The 19,145-nt window shown below is 49.7% G+C and overlaps 1 protein-coding gene across 1 annotated transcript in view; it reads left to right on the top strand.

The window, feature by feature from the left end:
- The window catches only part of cacna1ab (calcium channel, voltage-dependent, P/Q type, alpha 1A subunit, b), a 196,529-nt gene that overhangs the window by 89,372 nt on the left and 88,012 nt on the right, over positions 1-19,145 (top strand). Inside the window, exons 13-28 of the mRNA XM_072464008.1 lie at positions 206-318; positions 661-792; positions 2,958-3,030; positions 3,533-3,653; positions 4,751-4,818; positions 5,392-5,498; positions 6,207-6,363; positions 7,959-8,021; positions 8,341-8,559; positions 8,662-8,717; positions 9,710-9,919; positions 11,101-11,408; positions 12,367-12,496; positions 13,647-13,776; positions 14,994-15,053; positions 15,202-15,308. Of these exons, the coding sequence (XP_072320109.1) occupies positions 206-318; positions 661-792; positions 2,958-3,030; positions 3,533-3,653; positions 4,751-4,818; positions 5,392-5,498; positions 6,207-6,363; positions 7,959-8,021; positions 8,341-8,559; positions 8,662-8,717; positions 9,710-9,919; positions 11,101-11,408; positions 12,367-12,496; positions 13,647-13,776; positions 14,994-15,053; positions 15,202-15,308 (2,054 nt within the window). The remainder of the gene's footprint in view (positions 1-205; positions 319-660; positions 793-2,957; positions 3,031-3,532; positions 3,654-4,750; positions 4,819-5,391; positions 5,499-6,206; positions 6,364-7,958; positions 8,022-8,340; positions 8,560-8,661; positions 8,718-9,709; positions 9,920-11,100; positions 11,409-12,366; positions 12,497-13,646; positions 13,777-14,993; positions 15,054-15,201; positions 15,309-19,145) is intronic.

The following is a 19,145-nucleotide window of genomic DNA, read 5'->3' as shown; positions in this document are numbered from 1 at the left end:
ACTCTTACACACATGTAGTACTCTTACACACATGTAGTACTCTTACACATGTAGTACTCTTACACACATGTAGTACTCTTACACACATGTAGTACTCTGTAGAACGCAGACACTCTCAATGGCTTCAGCCATTGCACATTATCTAGTTATGAATATTATAAAGTCATGTGATCTGTGGCTCTGTAACGTGGCTTGTTTTTTGCAGGTGATTGTGGGCAGTATATTTGAGGTCGTGTGGGCCACAATCAAACCAGGAACGTCCTTCGGCATCAGCGTTTTACGAGCGCTGAGACTGCTGCGGATCTTCAAAGTCACCAAGTAAGCTCCTCCTCTGGCTCTGCTCCTCTGCTCCTCTGGCTCTGCTCCTCTGGCTCTGCTCCTCTGCTCCTCTGGCTCTGCTCCTCTGGCTCTGCTCCTCTGGCTCTGCTCCTCTTCCTCTGCTCCTCTGCTCCTCTGGCTCTGCTCCTCTGGCTCTGCTCCTCTGGCTCTGCTCCTCTGGCTCTGCTCCTCTTCCTCTGCTCCTCTGGCTCTGCTCCTCTTCCTCTGCTCCACTTCCTCTGCTCCTCTTCCTCTGCTCCACTTCCTCTGCTCCTCTTCCTCTGCTCCACTTCCTCTGCTCCTCTTCCTCTGCTCCTCTGACCCTGCTCCTCTCTCCTCCAGATATTGGGCTCCTCTGAGGAACCTGGTGGTTTCCCTGTTAAACTCCATGAAGTCCATCGTTTCTCTGCTGTTCCTGCTCTTCCTCTTCATCGTGGTCTTCGCTCTGTTGGGGATGCAGCTCTTCGGGGGACAGTGCGTACATGTCTCCCCTACACACGCCCACATCACACCCACATGACACCCACATGACACCCACCTCACACCCACATCACACCCACATGACACCCACATGACACCCACATCACACCCACATGACACCCACATGACTCCCACATCACACCCACATGACACCCACATGACACCCACATGACACCCACATGACACCCACATCACACCCACATGACACCCACCTCACACCCACATCACACCCACATGACACCCACATGACACCCACATCACACCCACATGACACCCACATGACTCCCACATCACACCCACATGACACCCACATGACACCCACATGACTCCCACATGACACCCACATGACACCCACATGACTCCCACATCACACCCACATGACACCCACATGACTCCCACATCACACCCACATGACACCCACATGACACCCACATGACTCCCACATGACACCCACATGACACCCACATGACTCCCACATGACACCCACATCACACCCACATGACACCCACTTCACACCCACATGACACCCACATCACACCCACATGACTCCCACTTCACACCCACATGACACCCACATCACACCCACATGACACCCACATCACACCCACATGACTCCGACATCACACCCACATGACACCCACATGACACCCACATCACACCCACATCACACCCACATGACACCCACATCACACCCACATGACACCCACATGACTCCCACATGACACCCACATGACTCCCACATCACACCCACATCACACCCACATGACACCCACATCACACCCACATGACACCCACATGACACCCACATCACACCCACATCACACCCACATGACTCCCACTTCACACCCACATGACTCCCACATCACACCCACATGACACCCACATCACACCCACATCACACCCACATGACACCCACATGACACCCACATGACACCCACATCACACCCACATGACTCCCACATGACACCCACATGACACCCACTTCACACCCACATCACACCCACATGACACCCACATGACACCCACATCACACCCACATGACTCCCACATGACACCCACATGACACCCACTTCACACCCACATCACACCCACATGACATCCACATGACACCCACATCACACCCACATGACACCCACATGACACCCACATCACACCCACATGACTCCCACATGACACCCACATGACACCCACTTCACACCCACATCACACCCACATGACATCCACATGACACCCACATGACACCCACATGACTCCCACATCACACCCACATCACACCCACATGACACCCACATCACAACCACATCACACCCACATGACACCCACATCACACCCACATGACACCCACATCACACCCACATGACACCCACATGACTCCCACATCACACCCACATGACTCCCACATGACTCCCACATCACACCCACATCACACCCACATGACACCCACATCACACCCACATCACACCCACATGACACCCACATCACACCCACATGACACCCACATCACACCCACATGACACCCACATCACACCCACATCACACCCACATCACACCCACATCACACCCACATGACACCCACATGACACCCACATCACACCCACATGACACCCACATCACACCCACATGACACCCATATTACACCCACATGACACCCACATCACACCCACATGACTCCCACATCACACCCACATGACACCCATATTACACCCACATGACTCCCACATGACTCCCACATCACACCCACATGACACCCACATGACACCCATATTACACCCACATGACACCCACATGACACTCATATTACACCCACATCACATCCACATGACACCCACATGTCACCCACATGACACCCACATGTCACCCACATGACACCCACATGACTCCCACATCACACCCACATGACTCCCACATGACACCCATATTACACCCACATGACACCCATATTACACCCACATCACACCCACATGACACCCACATGACTCCCACATGACACCCATATTACACCCACATGACACCCACATGACACCCACATGACTCCCACATGACACCCATATTACACCCATATTACACCCACGTTTCCTCAGCCTCAGACCGTTTTGCACGTCATGACGCCCCGTGACCCAGTCGAACGTGGTTCTAACCCTCGTCTTTGCTTCCTCCAGGTTTAACTTCGAGGGCGGGACTCCGCCCACAAACTTCGACACATTCGCCGCCGCCATCATGACGGTGTTTCAGGTGTGGCGCTTCACCTTGTAATTATACCTGTTGTAAATATAAATTACAGTTTAACAAAAATTGAGTAGGTATTTATGGAGAAAAGTCAAAAAATCTGTAGAAAAATGACAGGAAGTGACATCACGCTAGGGACACTTATTCCAGTCAAAATTTAGGCATAATTTATACTTTTTTGACCCCCTCAAGTGTTAATTCATCCAAAAATAAGTCGCTCTAATATTTTTCAATTGTCAAATTTTTCAATTGTCAAATTGAGAAAATGCTGCCACTAGATGAGTTTTGGCCCAGTGTTTGTTGGGTAATTTCTTCGAGTTATGTCATAATTTACAAACAGGAAGTGAAATTACAAACCAAAAAAAAAGAGTTGTTCTGGCTTAACATATTTATAATTGATTTGCAAAATTCAAAAAAGAATGATCTTAACTGTATTTAACGTGACTGAGTGGTTTGACCTGTAGGGGGCGCAGTCCTGGTTCTGAGTCCACGTCTGGTTTTCCCACAGATCCTGACGGGAGAGGACTGGAACATGGTGATGTACGACGGCATCAAGTCTCAGGGCGGAGTCAACGACAAAGGCATGATCTTCTCCATCTTCTTCATCGTGCTCACGCTCTTCGGGAACTGTATCCTCCTCCTTCACCCCGCCTCCTCCTTCACCCCGCCTCCTCCTTCACCCCGCCTCCTCCTTCACCCCGCCTCCTCCCTCACCCCGCCTCCTCCTTCACCCCGCCTCCTCCTTCACCCCGCCTCCTCCTTCACTCCACCGCGCCCTTTTCTGCTCTTAAAACTGAAAGAATGCTGAATGTCACACTACGACGTGTGTCATTACGATTAACAATTCACGATGTCTCCGAGGAAGCAGAGCTATTGCCCGACTAAACCAGGACTGAACCAGGAATAAACCAGCTCTAAACCAGGACTAAACCAGGACTTAACCAGCTCTAAACCAGGACTAAACCAGGACTAAACCAGCTCTAAACCAGGACTAAACCAGGACTAAACCAGGTCTAAGCCAGCTCTAAACCAGGACTAAATCAGGACTAAACCAGGACTAAACCAGCTCTAAACCAGGACTAAACCAGGACTAAACCAGGTCTAAGCCAGCTCTAAACCAGGACTAAATCAGGACTAAACCAGGACTAAACCAGCTCTAAACCAGGACTAAACCTGGACTAAACCAGGGCTAAACTGGGACTAAACCAGGGCTAAACCAGCTCTAAACCAGGACTAAACCAGGGCTAAACCAGGACTAAACCAGCTCTAAACCAGGACTAAACCAGGACTAAACCAGGACTAAACCAAGACTAAACCAGGACTAAACCAGGGCTAAACCAGGGCTAAACCAGGACTAAACCAGGATTAAACCAGGTCTAAACCAGGTCTAAACCAGCTCTAAACCAGCTCTAAACCAGGACTAAACAATTTCACCAGGTCCCAAGAGAAAAACAGAATAAATCGTTATGTCCTCTTGACTCAGTGACGGCTCCAGATTGTGTCGTCACATCTCAGCAACGTTAAACCCGTTTGTTCCACCGCTTTTACGTCTACCTTTACTCTTTCATACCGCGTTTCTATGGAGACCGTTTGGCACATCTGTGAAAAGTCTTAAACGCCGCTGAGCAATAATAATACTTCACCGTCCAGTCTTATAGAGCGGCGCTTAACGTTAGCGCGATGATGATGTTTGAGTATCTGTTTGTCCCTGACTGTTGAACCTGAGACACGCTGCTGAACGTGTTCTTGGCCATCGCCGTGGACAACCTGGCCAACGCTCAGGAGCTCACCAAGGTAACGCCCGTGGACACGCCTCTTTCATCCTCAGATACATGATTGTCATTAGTCTTCACTGCTGCTCGTGGAGGATGTCATAACGATTGTGTCTCCAGCGCTAAAAGTACAGATGAAATGAATCCATAAAAAGATGATTACAGTTTATTCCTGGGTCAGAAGCGGCGTGACTCGTTGCTACTGCCACCTTGAGGACAAATGCTGCACGTTCACTGTGGACGTGGATTCTCTCTCTGTCACGCCCCCAAAGACCCTGTTTGACCACAAATGAGTGACTGTGGTCAGGAGGGGCCAGTGGACTTACAGAGGTCACTTCAGACTGAGGCGGAGCTGTTTCAGGTTGTTAGCAGCTGGCTAATGCTAGTGGCTAATGCTAGTGGCTATGCTAATAAACGTTAGCCTACTGCAGACAGTTTTAAGGAGCCTCATTTCCAACTGTCTGGGTGTTCTGTTTTAGGATCAGACACAAAGTCCGTGCTCTTGAAAGCTTTGAGGGCGTGTCTGGGGCAGAGGGCGTGTCCGGCTCAGAGGGCGTGTCCGGTAAACACGGTTATTATAATTGGTTGTGTTCAGGACGAGGAGGAGCAGGAGGAGGCGGCGAGTCAGAAGACGGCTCTGCAAAAGGCCAAAGAAGTGGCCGAGGTCAGCCCTCTGTCAGCGGCCAACCTGTCCATCGCTGCGTGAGTCTGAACACTACTGAACACTGCTGAACACTACTGAACACTGCTGAACACTACTGAACACTGCTGAACACTGCTGAACACTGCTGAACACTACTGAACACTACTGAACACTGCTGAACACTACTGAACACTGCTGAACACTACTGAACACTGCTGAACACTGCTGAACACTGCTGAACACTGCTGAACACTACTGAACACTGCTGAACACTGCTGAACACTGCTGAACACTACTGAACACTGCTGAACACTGCTGAACACTGCTTAACACTACTGAACACTGCATAACACTGCATAACACTACTGAACACTGCTGAACACTGCTGAACACTACTGAACACTGCTGAACACTGCTGAACACTACTGAACACTGCTGAACACTGCTGAACACTGCTGAACACTGCTGAACACTACTGAACACTGCTGAACACTGCTGAACACTGCTGAACACTACTGAACACTGCTGAACACTGCTGAACACTGCTGAACACTACTGAACACTACTGAACACTGCTGAACACTGCTGAACACTGCTGAACACTGCTGAACACTACTGAACATGTATGCATATTAATGAACACACAATGTCAATTGTACAGATATGTTTCCTTTTATTGGCGTTATTGAAAGTGCAAATATGTGTGTGTGTGTGTATATATATATATATATATATAAGAGTGTTGCATGTTCTGCTGGTGTCCACAGGAAGGAGCAGCAGAAGAACAACTCGGTGAAGGGGAACAAATCCGTGTGGGAGCAGCGCACCAGCGAGATCCGGAAGCAGAACCTGATGACGAGTCGTGAGGCGCTGTACAACGAGCTGGAGCAGGAGGAGTGGAAGGTGGGAGGCGAAGGCGAGGAGGTGAGGACCCCCCGAACACAGAGACCACGCCCACCACTGCAACACCGCGCTCCCACGCAGCAGCTCAAACGCCTTGAATTCAGGACCTTAGAAGCTCTAGTTTGTGACTTTTTCTATGGTTTTCCCGACTCAATCAACAATAAATAGAGGTTATCTGTCAACGTCAATAAAAATCATAACAGAAACCAAATCCCAGGCAACTAAATGAATCTAACAATGTCCAAACTTGGGCCGGGCAATTCGACAAAGACGATCAATCAAGACGCAAGAAAAGCGTGATCAAAATGAGGAAAACAATCAAACCAAAATGGCTTTCAGTGTTCGTTTTCTGAACATAAACTGGAAATAATTACCATTTAATACACAAGAGAGAGTCATATTTCGTCCATCAAAGTCAAAACTCTGCCACACACCGTGAGGATTGGCTGTGGACCGCTCCATCGATCACGTTTTATTCATTGCACGAGTCCAAACTCCTCAAACAGGAAGAAGTCAATCTGAATTCAACTCATTTAAACTCGTAACTCGGAGAGATTGTTTTGCGGTGCACATGTCCAGTCTTACTTATGACTCGACTCGAATAAGCTCAAAATAGACACAACTCACAGAGAAACGTCTTGGAAACAACCACACCAACCGCTACGCTAGCTACGTCCGCCAACCGCTACGCTAGCTACGTCCAACCAGGAAGTAAGCGTATAAACCTCACTAACATCTTAAAATTCAGTCAGGTTAAGGAATATTTCCGTCAGAAGCACAGTCTCACCTGTCACGTGCACTTTGAGCTCTTCACAAACTGATTTTGAGTGTTTGGACGTCCACACATGGTTCAAAACATGTTCAGACGTCGTGCTCAAAATCGCAAAGGCGGTTAGCGCTCTTGCCTCCCAAGAAGGAGATCATGGGTTCGATTCCCGGACCAGACCAACATCACATGATCTCTCTGGGTGGAGTCTGCATGTTCTCCCCGTGTTATTGTGGGTTCTCTCCGGGTTCTCCGGCTCTGCCCATCGTCCAAACACTTGCATGTGTCAGGTAAGATTGGCAACTCTAAATTGGCCGAATGGACAGGTGTTGAAAATTAGCACATTCTGCTACATACACTTAAAACATTGCATCTGGTTTGTCCAATGGTCAATGTTATATCCTTAAATAAATAAATAAAAAATAAATGTCAGTGTTATTGCAGTTCAATTAAAGCCAATAAAAAGAGACAAAAACCAAGACGAAATCGAGGTTAATTTAGACAAAAAATCATGAAAAACATCTGCCTTTTTCTGCGTTTTCATTTGAAGCAGCACATTTCTGTCAAATTGGGTTTATTTTGTTGTGATATTGATACTTTTGTGATTCGACTGCGCAGCCCAAACTCGCACTGCATTTGTTAAATTAAAGGTGCACCTTGAAAACCCTGAAAGCTCTGTAGTTAATCTCCATGGCGACGAGCAGAACAGTTGCATAGTCCACCTTTAAATGTTCAGTTCAGACGTGACGCTTAAACTCCTTCGCAGTGCGAGGGCGTGAGCAGTACTGTCATGTTTTATTCTATTTCTAACAATTGTATTAACACTGAGCACGACCTTGAACCCGCTCAGGTGTCGTACCCGCGAAAAGACATGAAAACACACCTGGACCGCCCCCTAGTGGTCAACCCACAGGTAAGAATCTTAAACTTTTGTACTTTTTATGTTATAGTTGCAGTTTTGATATCAAATAATCAAAAAAGTGAGAAGAAATGCACTGAAATAAACTCTTACAGACGCTAATACGAAAAAACTGTTTATAAAAATCAAAAAACCTATTTCAGATTTTCATCAACAATACATTTTATTCATGAACCTTCACTTTGGTTTAACTTCTCAATAACCTCTGAACAAGTCAAATAATCTAGACTTTATTCAAACGTATTTAAACTCTCTCAAATCGGGATTATTCATTGTTAAAAATGCGATAAACCTGACACAACGCCCCCTGCAGGACAACCGCAACAACAACACCAACAAGAAGCCGCCCGGCGAGGTTCCTTTGGAGCAGGAGTACAGAGAGCAGGACCTGGACCACCAGAGACGTGTGGGGTCCTCCTCCCACCACCATCACCACCACCACCACCACCCCAGGCCCAGCGCCGGCACAGCCCCAGAGGGAGGCACCGCCATCGGGCACGGCTGCTCCTCCCTGCCACACGGAGAACCTCCCGCAGAACCTCACGCAGAACCTCACGCAGAACCTCCCGCAGAACCTCCCGCAGAACCTCCCGCAGAACCTCCCGCAGAACCTCCCGCAGACCTCCTCACGCAGCCTCACGCGGCGCCCAGCGAGGAGCGCCACAGTCACCGAGGGCATCACCGGCACAGGCAGAGGTGGGTACAAGCGTTGTCCAGGAGGGTTCCCTTTAGAGAACTGCAACTGTTGGGATTTGAATGGCTCTAACGGGCGGAGCACGGGTCAAACGTGACGAGGCTTTGGACCATTAACAAGAACAAAGCGATGCCAGAGGAGGAGGAGTCAGGCTGTGAGGTGTGGGCGTGGCCACAGTGAGGTCCATGTACGTTAAACACTCGGGACCAGGAGGAGGGACAAGTCTCGAGCAGGTCTCCAGTTCCATCGAAAGTTACAGTTCAGTAGACTTAAGTACTCTAAGGTGACAGAGTAGTTCAGTAGACTTAAGTACTCTAAGGTGACAGAGTAGTTCAGTAGACTTAAATACTCTAAGGTGACAGAGTAGTTCAGTAGACTTAAATACTCTAAGGTGACAGAGTAGTTCAGTAGACTTAAGTACTCTAAGGTGACAGAGTAGTTCAGTAGACTTAAATACTCTAAGGTGACAGAGTAGTTCAGTAGACTTAAGTACTCTAAGGTGACAGAGTAGTTCAGTAGACTTAAGTACTCTAAGGTGACAGAGTAGTTCAGTAGACTTAAGTACTCTAAGGTGACAGAGTAGTTCAGTAGACTTAAGTACTCTAAGGTGACAGAGTAGTTCAGTAGACTTAAGTACTCTAAGGTGACAGAGTAGTTTAGTAGACTTAAGTACTCTAAGGTGACAGAGTAGTTCAGTAGACTTAAGTACTCTAAGGTGACAGAGTAGTTTAGTAGACTTAAGTACTCTAAGGTGACAGAGTAGTTCAGTAGACTTAAGTACTCTAAGGTGACAGAGTAGTTCAGTAGACTTAAATACTCTAAGGTGACAGAGTAGTTCAGTAGACTTAAGTACTCTGATGTTGACTCTAAACTACACGGCTCCTTCAGACAGATATTTCAGGCAGCGCCTCCAGAATCCTGTCAGAACTGAAGGACTGTTAAACATACTATTACCAGTGTGACTCACCACTGCCCCCTGTGGACACAGGCACAAGAACCATGAGGGCAGAGAGGCCCGGAGCGTCTCTCCCCACAGTGAGGTGCCCAGAGAGGTGCACGAGCACAGGAGGTCCCGACAGCACAGACGATCCAGAGATCCAGAGGACGCCAGCAGAAGACACCGGTCCAAATGTGGCGAGGGCGAGAAAGAGGGAGAGAGAGAGGGAAGAAGGGGCCGGAAGCACAGGCACCGCAAGAGGTGAGTGAAACCACACTGTAGACCTTTGGTCGACATGTCGACCTTTAGTCTACATGTAGACCTTTGGTCGACATGTAGACCTTTAGTCTACATGTCGACCTTTAGTCTACCTGTCGTCTTTAGACCTTTAGTCAAACCAAAGCACGGCAGGTGGTATATGTCTTATATTTCCCCACCTCACCTTCGCGCCCCCGCCTCACACTCGTGACCCGCCTCACCCTCGTGACCCGCCTCACCCTCGTGTCCCCACTTCACCCTTGTGTCCCCGCCTCACCCTCGTGACCCGCCTCACCCTTGTGTCCCCACCTCACCCTCGTGTCCCCACCTCACCTTTTTGCCCCCGCCTCACCCTCATGTCCCCACCTCACCCTTGTGTCCCCGCCTCATCCTCATGACCCCTTCTCACCCTCGTGACTCACCTCACCCTCGCGCCCCCGCCTCACCCTCGTGTCCCCGCCTCACCCTCATGCCCCCGCCTCACCCTTGTGTCCCCGCCTCACCCTCATGTCCCCGCCTCACCCTCATGTCCCCGCCTCACCCTCGTGACCCGCCTCACCCTCGTGACCCGCCTCACCCTCGTGTCCCCACTTCACCCTTGTGTCCCCGCCTCACCCTCGTGACCCATCTCACCCTCGTGTCCCCACTTCACCCTTGTGTCCCCGCCTCACCCTCGTGACCCGCCTCACCCTCGTGTCCCCACCTCACCCTCGTGTCCTCACTTCACCCTTGTGTCCCCACCTCACCCTCGTGACCCGTCCCACCCTCGTGTCCCTGCCTCACCCTCATGTCCCCACCTCACCCTCGTGTCCCCACCTCACCTTCGTGCCCCCGCCTCACCATCATGTCCCCACCTCACCTTCGTGCCCCCGCCTCACCCTCGTGTCCCCACCTCACCCTCGTGTCCCCACCTCACCCTCATGTCCCCACCTCACCCTCGTGTCCCCACCTCACCTTCGTGCCCCCGCCTCACCCTCATGTCCCCACCTCACCCTCGTGTCCCCACCTCACCTTCGTGCCCCCGCCTCACCCTCATGTCCCCGCCTCACCCTTGTGTCCCCACCTCACCCTCGTGTCCCCACCTCACCCTCGTGTCCTCACTTCACCCTTGTGTCCCCACCTCACCCTCGTGACCCGTCCCACCCTCGTGTCCCCGCCTCACCCTGGTTCTCTGCTTCCCTCAGGGAGCACCACAGCCTGGGTCCCAGCCTGTCCACCACGCGGCCCATCCAGCAGTACAACGAGTCCCTGGACAACCTACGCAACAACAGCAAACTGTGCGAGCTGCCGTACACGCTGCCCCCGGACCACCCGGACCACCCAGACCACCCAGACCACATCAACAACCTGCTGAACGCCCGCGACTCCGACACGCACACTCTGCTGCACAGCATGGACAGCCTGATCCTCACCAGCCTCGCCAAGCCCGAGTACACCGCCATCGACATGCCCCCAGTTTACCCATATCCCTCCACCAACGCCATCCTGCAGGGTAAGACCTGGTTAGCCCTGGTTTAGTCCTGATTTAGTCCTGATTTAGTCCTGGTTTAGTCCTGGTTTATTCCTGGTTTATTCCTGGTTTAGTCCTGGTTTAGTCCTGATTTAGTCCTGGTTTAGTCCTGGTTTAGACCTGGTTCAGTCCTGGTTTAGCCCTGGTTCAGTCCTGGTTTAGCCCTGGTTTAGCCCTGGTTCAGTCCTGGTTTAGCCCTGGTTTAGCCCTGGTTTAGCCCTGGTTTAGCCCTGGTTCAGTCCTGGTTTAGCCCTGGTTTAGCCCTGGTTTAGTCCTGGTTTAGTCCTGGTTTAGTCCTGGTTTAGGTCTGGTTTAGGCCTGATTTAGCCCTGGTTTAGCCCTGGTTTAGCCCTGGTTTAGCCCTGGTTTAGGCCTGATTTAGCCCTGGTTTAGCCCTGGTTTAGTCCTGGTTTAGGCCTGGTTAGGCCTGGTTTAGACCTGGTTTAGCCCTGGTTTAATGCAGAGTACATACTGAGTGGTAAGAGCAGTAACATTTGAAAACAGTCTAAAACAAATGTAAAAAGTGCTAAATGAAGTTACATCCTGCTGCAGCTCACACTTTCCCTGACACAGACTTTAGACTCTCACACGGTTGAACTGAACTTTTCTTTCCTTAAATAACATGTTTCTGAGTATGTTGACGAAATCCATTGTTTTGGAGTGAGTTTGAATGTCCTTTATCTCCCCCTGCCGTTAGCAAACAGGCTAAACCCTGCACAGACGCAGCAGCGCCGGCTTCTACACAAACCATGAGAAAAACAATACAAGGTCATTCCAAACATTGAGAAAGAACCAGTGCTGAGAGAGTGTGAAAGCAGAAAGAGAATGACACAGATAACCATAGGTTTGGGCTGGACGCTGGTGCTGAGGAGGCTGATGTTTCTGCTGCTCCGGTAAACCCCTGTATCTGCTGAGAATTGTATTTGGTGTTGTTTTCCAGTCAACAAAAACGCCAACACCGACCAGAAGAAACCGGAGGAGAAGGAGGACGAGGACGAGGGAGAGGACGGAGACGGGCCCAAGCGCATTCCACCGTACAGCTCCTGCTTCATCATGTCCACCACCAACCCGTAAGAACCCTCCTGCTTTAGCCCGGGTTTAGTCCTGCTTTAGTCCTGCTTTAGACCTGCTTTAGCCCGGGTTTAGTCCTGCTTTAGTCCTGCTTTAGCCCGGGTTTAGTCCTGCTTTAGTCCTGTTTTAGCCCGGGTTTAGTCCTGCTTTAGACCTGCTTTAGTCCTGCTTTAGACCTGCTTTAGACCGGGTTTAGTCCTGTTTTAGACCTGCTTTAGTCCTGTTTTAGACCTGCTTTAGCCCGGGTTTAGTCCTGCCTTAGTCCTGCTTTAGTCCTGCTTTAGTCCTGCTTTAGACCTGCTTTTGTCCTGCTTTAGACCTGCTTTAGACCTGCTTTAGACCTGCTTTAGACCGGGTTTAGTCCTGCTTTAGTCCTGCTTTAGACCTGCTTTAGACTGGGTTTAGTCCTGCTTTAGACCTGCTTTAGACCTGCTTTAGACCGGGTTTAGTCCTGCTTCAGTCTGGGTTTAGACCTGGTTTAGTCCTAGTTTAGACCTGGTTTAGACCTGCTTTAGTCCTGCTTTAGTCCTGCTTTAGTCCTGCTTTAGTCCTGCTTTAGACCTGCTTTAGACTGGGTTTAGTCCTGCTTTAGACCTGCTTTAGACCTGCTTTAGACCTGCTTTAGCCCGGGTTTAGACCTGCTTTAGACCTGCTTTAGACCTGCTTTAGCCTGGGTTTAGACCTGCTTTAGACCTGCTTTAGACCGGGTTTAGTCCTGCTTCAGTCTGGGTTTAGACCTGGTTTAGTCCTAGTTTAGACCTGGTTTAGACCTGCTTTAGTCCTGTTTTAGTCCCGCTTTAGACTTGGTTTAGACCTGCTTCAGTCTGGGTTTAGACCTGGTTTAGTCCTAGTTTAGACATGGTTTAGACCTGCTTCAGTCTGGGTACCCAGGGAGGAGAGAGTGAGCCAGGGACAATAGGAGGCTGATAGCTCTTTACAGAGCTGATAGTTAACAGAGAGATTTAGTTTCTGGTGAAAACCAAAAACACGCTGTATCAGGAGGTCCCGCCCGGTGGGCGTATCTCTAAATTGAAGCTCTTTGTTTTGCGTGTCCGCCTGCCGCGTCTCGCTTCGATGGTTGTCACCCCGGTAACTCCCGAGCGTCCCGGCGACGGTGTTTTAAAACGGCGGTGTTTGTGTTTGCCGCAGGTTCCGCAGATGCTGCCACTACATCCTGACGCTGAAGTACTTTGAGTTCAGCATCCTGTCGGTCATCGCCATGAGCAGCATCGCGCTGGCGGCCGAGGATCCGGTTTGGCCCGAGTCGCCGCAGAACCACGTGAGACTTCTGATTGGTTTACTCCGACCGGCCGGGGCGAAAGGGCTGCGAGTGACGTCTGGACAAATCCGATACGTCCATTATCCATTATATGAAAAATGCCTGATGTCTCTGTGATCGATACATTAAGGGCCCATCATTATTCAGACATACGAGTATTAAAGGACACATATTCTGCACTACTCGCGTCGTTCTCGACCTTCAAACTTGCTTTTCTTCATTTACTTTTGGCGTTTCGTGTTTTAAAATGATGTTTGACCTGAAAGCCACACGACTTTCTCTCAGGCAGGCGTTCCCTCATCGGGATTTGGTGTTTGCGCTCCATCTACTGGCAGCAGAGCGAATTACCATGGGGGAACAAGCAAAAGCTAGCTTGCCCTGACACGCTAATGTAAACATACGGTTGGGATGAAGGTGATTTGAGTCTGTGATGATTAAAAACAGCACAGGAGAGCTCCAGATCTCTATTAGTTAGTTAGTTTCTGTATTTGAAACAGTGCACAATATACTACATTAACCATAAACAAATGTATTTATCCTTGTATGTTTATGAGATCAGTTGAGTTCACGTGACAAAACAACTTTCTAGAATTGCCATTGTTTATTTAATTTAATTGAGCTGGTGCAGGTCAGAAATCGGTGGTACAATGTCAGAGGTCAGATTTGCCGACCCGGTTGACTGGGCCGATCCGCATGAAACAAAAACTGGCACAAAGTTCAACGTCTTCGCTGTCGGCGCCAATAAACAAAAGTGAGATCATTTAACAGCCTCAGAAAGTGGCGCCGTTATTCAAATCAAAAGATGGTAAAGCCACAATGAGAAGGTCCCACACCTCCATGGAGCTACAGAGGCCCCGCCCACCGTCTGAGACCATGACGTCATGCAACAGAACGGATCTCGACCTCTGACGAGACAGATCTGTGGAACTTGAAACCGGGTGTTTTTGTGAGGCTCGGCGACGGAGCAGAGAAGAGGAGCTCGTAGACAAGATTCAGGAAAAACAAAGTGCGACTGAAGCTAAAGGCGCTACAGTCGATTTAGCAGAATATGTGTCCTTTAAGGTAAATGAGTAAATAAGTGCATGTGTGGAACGTCACTGAACGCCCTTTAGACCCTCGGCCCTCGCCGTGTTCGTCGCACGTTAAAGGTGGATCGTGCTTGTTAGTCCTTGCGCTCTTCCGGACTCCTAAACCTCCTGCTGTGTTGTGTATTCCAGGTGCTGCGATATTTTGACTACGTTTTCACAGGAGTGTTCACTTTTGAAATGCTGATCAAGGTAAAGGCGTCAGTGTCCGTGTGGTCTGTGGCCGCTCTCTGTGACCGCTCTGTGTCTGTGGTTTCTGCTCTGCTCGCTCACTGCTTCTGCTACTCCGTGTCCGTGGCTCGTTTGACCTCTCACACTCTTGTCACGCGATGTGTTTCAGATGGTGGTCCTCGGCCTGTTCCTGCACCAGGGCTCGTACTTTCGAGACCTCTGGAACATCCTGGACTTTATAGTGGTTAGTGGTGCTCTGGTGGCCTTCGCCTTCACGTAAGTCTCCCTCCATCTCCATCTCTGCCATTCTCATCATTGTTTACATTATATTTAGGACATGACAGGGATAAAGTCGGGTGTTTTCTATGCACAAAGTTGTCTTTCTCTTCTTTTATTTTGGTGCTACATAGATACTAATCATTCGCCGTTCCAAGGTCGTTTCCAAGTCAGTTAACAGCAGAACAGTTGGTCTCTCCACATTGCTCCCAGAATTTTATTGGTTGTTGATATCACAGCTCATATTGCGATTTGAAGAAAATGGAACTCTAAATGTATGTGTCAGTTTGGGCGATATCGTTCCCCACAGTGACACAGAAGGGATTTATCCAGAAATACTAGGATTACCACGATCATTATTCAGACTTATCTCCATCTCGTCTCAAACCCACCCTCCTCCTCACTGGTCCCTGGTCCCTGGTCCCTGGTCCCTGGTCCCTGGTCCCTGGTCCCTGGTCCCTGGTCCCTGGTCCCTGGTCCCTGGTCCCTGGTCCCTGGTCCCTGGTCCCTGGTCCCTGGTCCCTGGTCCCTGGTCCCTGGTCCCTGGTCCCTGAGCCATCTCAATCTTCTGGGTTCACACCTGATCCAGTCCAGAACCAAGACCAGACGTAGACCTTCTCTGTGGCCACACCGAGCACAACTACCAGGCACAGAGCTGCTAAGACCTTTAAATGTGATGTGTTTTCAAGATTCTACTCAGAGTTTTTGTTGAATGACCTAGTGTCACCTGCCAGACTTTCACGTCTGACGTTTGAGCTCTTTGACTAGACTTTACTCCGGTCCGGTTTACTGTCAGTTGGCCCCATATCATAAGACCAACAGATCTGTGCAAACAAAGACCTGACGCTACTGTAACGTCAGAAACCCGACTTCTCTTCTCAGAAACCCGACTTCTCATCTCAGAAACCTGACTTCTCATCCCAGAAACCGGACTTCTCATCTCAGAAACCCGACTTCTCGTCTCAGAAACCCGACTTCTCATCTCAGAAACCCGACTTCTCATCCCAGAAACCCGACTTCTCATCTCAGAAACCCGACTTCTCGTCTCAGAAACCCGACTTCTCATCTCAGAAACCCGACTTCTCATCTCAGAAACCCGACTTCTCGTCTCAGAAACCCGACTTCTCATCCCAGAAACCCGACTTCTCATCTCAGAAACCCGACTTCTCATCACAGAAACCCGACTTCTCGTCTCAGAAACCCGACTTCTCATCTCAGAAACCCGACTTCTCATCCCAGAAACCCGACTTCTCATCTCAGAAACCCGACTTCTCGTCTCAGAAACCCGACTTCTCATCCCAGAAACCCGACTTCTCATCTCAGAAACCCGACTTCTCATCTCAGAAACCCGACTTCTCGTCTCAGAAACCCGACTTCTCATCCCAGAAACCCGACTTCTCATCTCAGAAACCCGACTTCTCATCTCAGAAACCCGACTTCTCGTCTCAGAAACCCGACTTCTCATCCCAGAAACCCGACTTCTCATCTCAGAAACCCGACTTCTCATCTCAGAAACCCGACTTCTCGTCTCAGAAACCCGACTTCTCATCCCAGAAACCCGACTTCTCATCTCAGAAACCCGACTTCTCATCTCAGAAACCCGACTTCTCATCTCAGAAACCCGACTTCTCATCCCAGAAACCCGACTTCTCATCTCAGAAACCCGACTTCTCGTCTCAGAAACCCGACTTCTCATCCCAGAAACCCGACTTCTCATCTCAGAAACCCGACTTCTCATCTCAGAAACCCGACTTCTCGTCTCAGAAACCCGACTTCTCATCTCAGAAACCCGACTTCTCATCTCAGAAACCCGACTTCTCATCTCAGAAACCTGACTTCTCATCCCAGAAACCCGACTTCTCATCTCAGAAACCTGACTTCTCATCTCAGAAACCCGACTTCTCATCTCAGAAACCCGACTTCTCATCCCAGAAACCCGACTTCTCATCTCAGAAACCTGACTTCTCATCCCAGAAACCCGACTTCTCATCTCAGAAACCTGACTTCTCATCTCAGAAACCCGACTTCTCGTCTCAGAAACCCGACTTCTCATCTCAGAAACCCGACTTCTCATCTCAGAAACCCGACTTCTCGTCTCAGAAACCCGACTTCTCATCCCAGAAACCCGACTTCTCATCTCAGAAACCCGACTTCTCATCACAGAAACCCGACTTCTCGTCTCAGAAACCCGACTTCTCATCTCAGAAACCCGACTTCTCATCTCAGAAACCCGACTTCTCATCCCAGAAACCCGACTTCTCGTCTCAGAAACCCGACTTCTCATCCCAGAAACCCGACTTCTCATCTCAGAAACCCGACTTCTCATCTCAGAAACCCGACTTCTCGTCTCAGAAACCCGACTTCTCATCCCAGAAACCCGACTTCTCATCTCAGAAACCCGACTTCTCATCTCAGAAACCCGACTTCTCATCTCAGAAACCCGACTTCTCATCCCAGAAACCCGACTTCTCATCTCAGAAACCCGACTTCTCGTCTCAGAAACCCGACTTCTCATCCCAGAAACCCGACTTCTCATCTCAGAAACCCGACTTCTCATCTCAGAAACCCGACTTCTCGTCTCAGAAACCCGACTTCTCATCCCAGAAACCCGACTTCTCATCTCAGAAACCCGACTTCTCATCTCAGAAACCCGACTTCTCGTCTCAGAAACCCGACTTCTCATCTCAGAAACCCGACTTCTGATCCCAGAAACCCGACTTCTCATCTCAGAAACCCGACTTCTCGTCTCAGAAACCCGACTTCTCATCCCAGAAACCCGACTTCTCATCTCAGAAACCCGACTTCTCATCTCAGAAACCCGACTTCTCGTCTCAGAAACCCGACTTCTCATCTCAGAAACCCGACTTCTCATCTCAGAAACCCGACTTCTCGTCTCAGAAACCCGACTTCTCATCCCAGAAACCCGACTTCTCATCTCAGAAACCCGACTTCTCATCTCAGAAACCCGACTTCTCGTCTCAGAAACCCGACTTCTCATCCCAGAAACCCGACTTCTCATCTCAGAAACCCGACTTCTCATCTCAGAAACCCGACTTCTCGTCTCAGAAACCCGACTTCTCATCCCAGAAACCCGACTTCTCATCTCAGAAACCCGACTTCTCTTCTCAGAAACCCGACTTCTCGTCTCAGAAACCCGACTTCTCATCCCAGAAACCCGACTTCTCATCTCAGAAACCCGACTTCTCATCTCAGAAACCCGACTTCTCATCTCAGAAACCCGACTTCTCATCCCAGAAACCCGACTTCTCATCTCAGAAACCCGACTTCTCGTCTCAGAAACCCGACTTCTCATCCCAGAAACCCGACTTCTCATCTCAGAAACCCGACTTCTCATCTCAGAAACCCGACTTCTCGTCTCAGAAACCCGACTTCTCATCTCAGAAACCCGACTTCTCATCTCAGAAACCCGACTTCTCATCTCAGAAACCTGACTTCTCATCCCAGAAACCCGACTTCTCATCTCAGAAACCTGACTTCTCATCTCAGAAACCCGACTTCTCATCTCAGAAACCCGACTTCTCATCCCAGAAACCCGACTTCTCATCTCAGAAACCTGACTTCTCATCCCAGAAACCCGACTTCTCATCTCAGAAACCTGACTTCTCATCTCAGAAACCCGACTTCTCGTCTCAGAAACCCGACTTCTCATCTCAGAAACCCGACTTCTCATCTCAGAAACCCGACTTCTCGTCTCAGAAACCCGACTTCTCATCCCAGAAACCCGACTTCTCATCTCAGAAACCCGACTTCTCATCACAGAAACCCGACTTCTCGTCTCAGAAACCCGACTTCTCATCTCAGAAACCCGACTTCTCA

The sequence above is a fragment of the Eucyclogobius newberryi genome, unplaced genomic scaffold (genome assembly GCF_026437365.1).
Source record: "Eucyclogobius newberryi isolate DKJ021-1_F unplaced genomic scaffold, fEucNew1.0.hap1 SCAF_4, whole genome shotgun sequence".
Classification (NCBI taxonomy): Eukaryota; Metazoa; Chordata; class Actinopteri; order Gobiiformes; family Gobiidae; genus Eucyclogobius; species Eucyclogobius newberryi.
The sequence above is the reverse complement of the archived record's forward strand: the minus strand, read 5'-3'. Positions and strand labels throughout refer to the sequence as shown.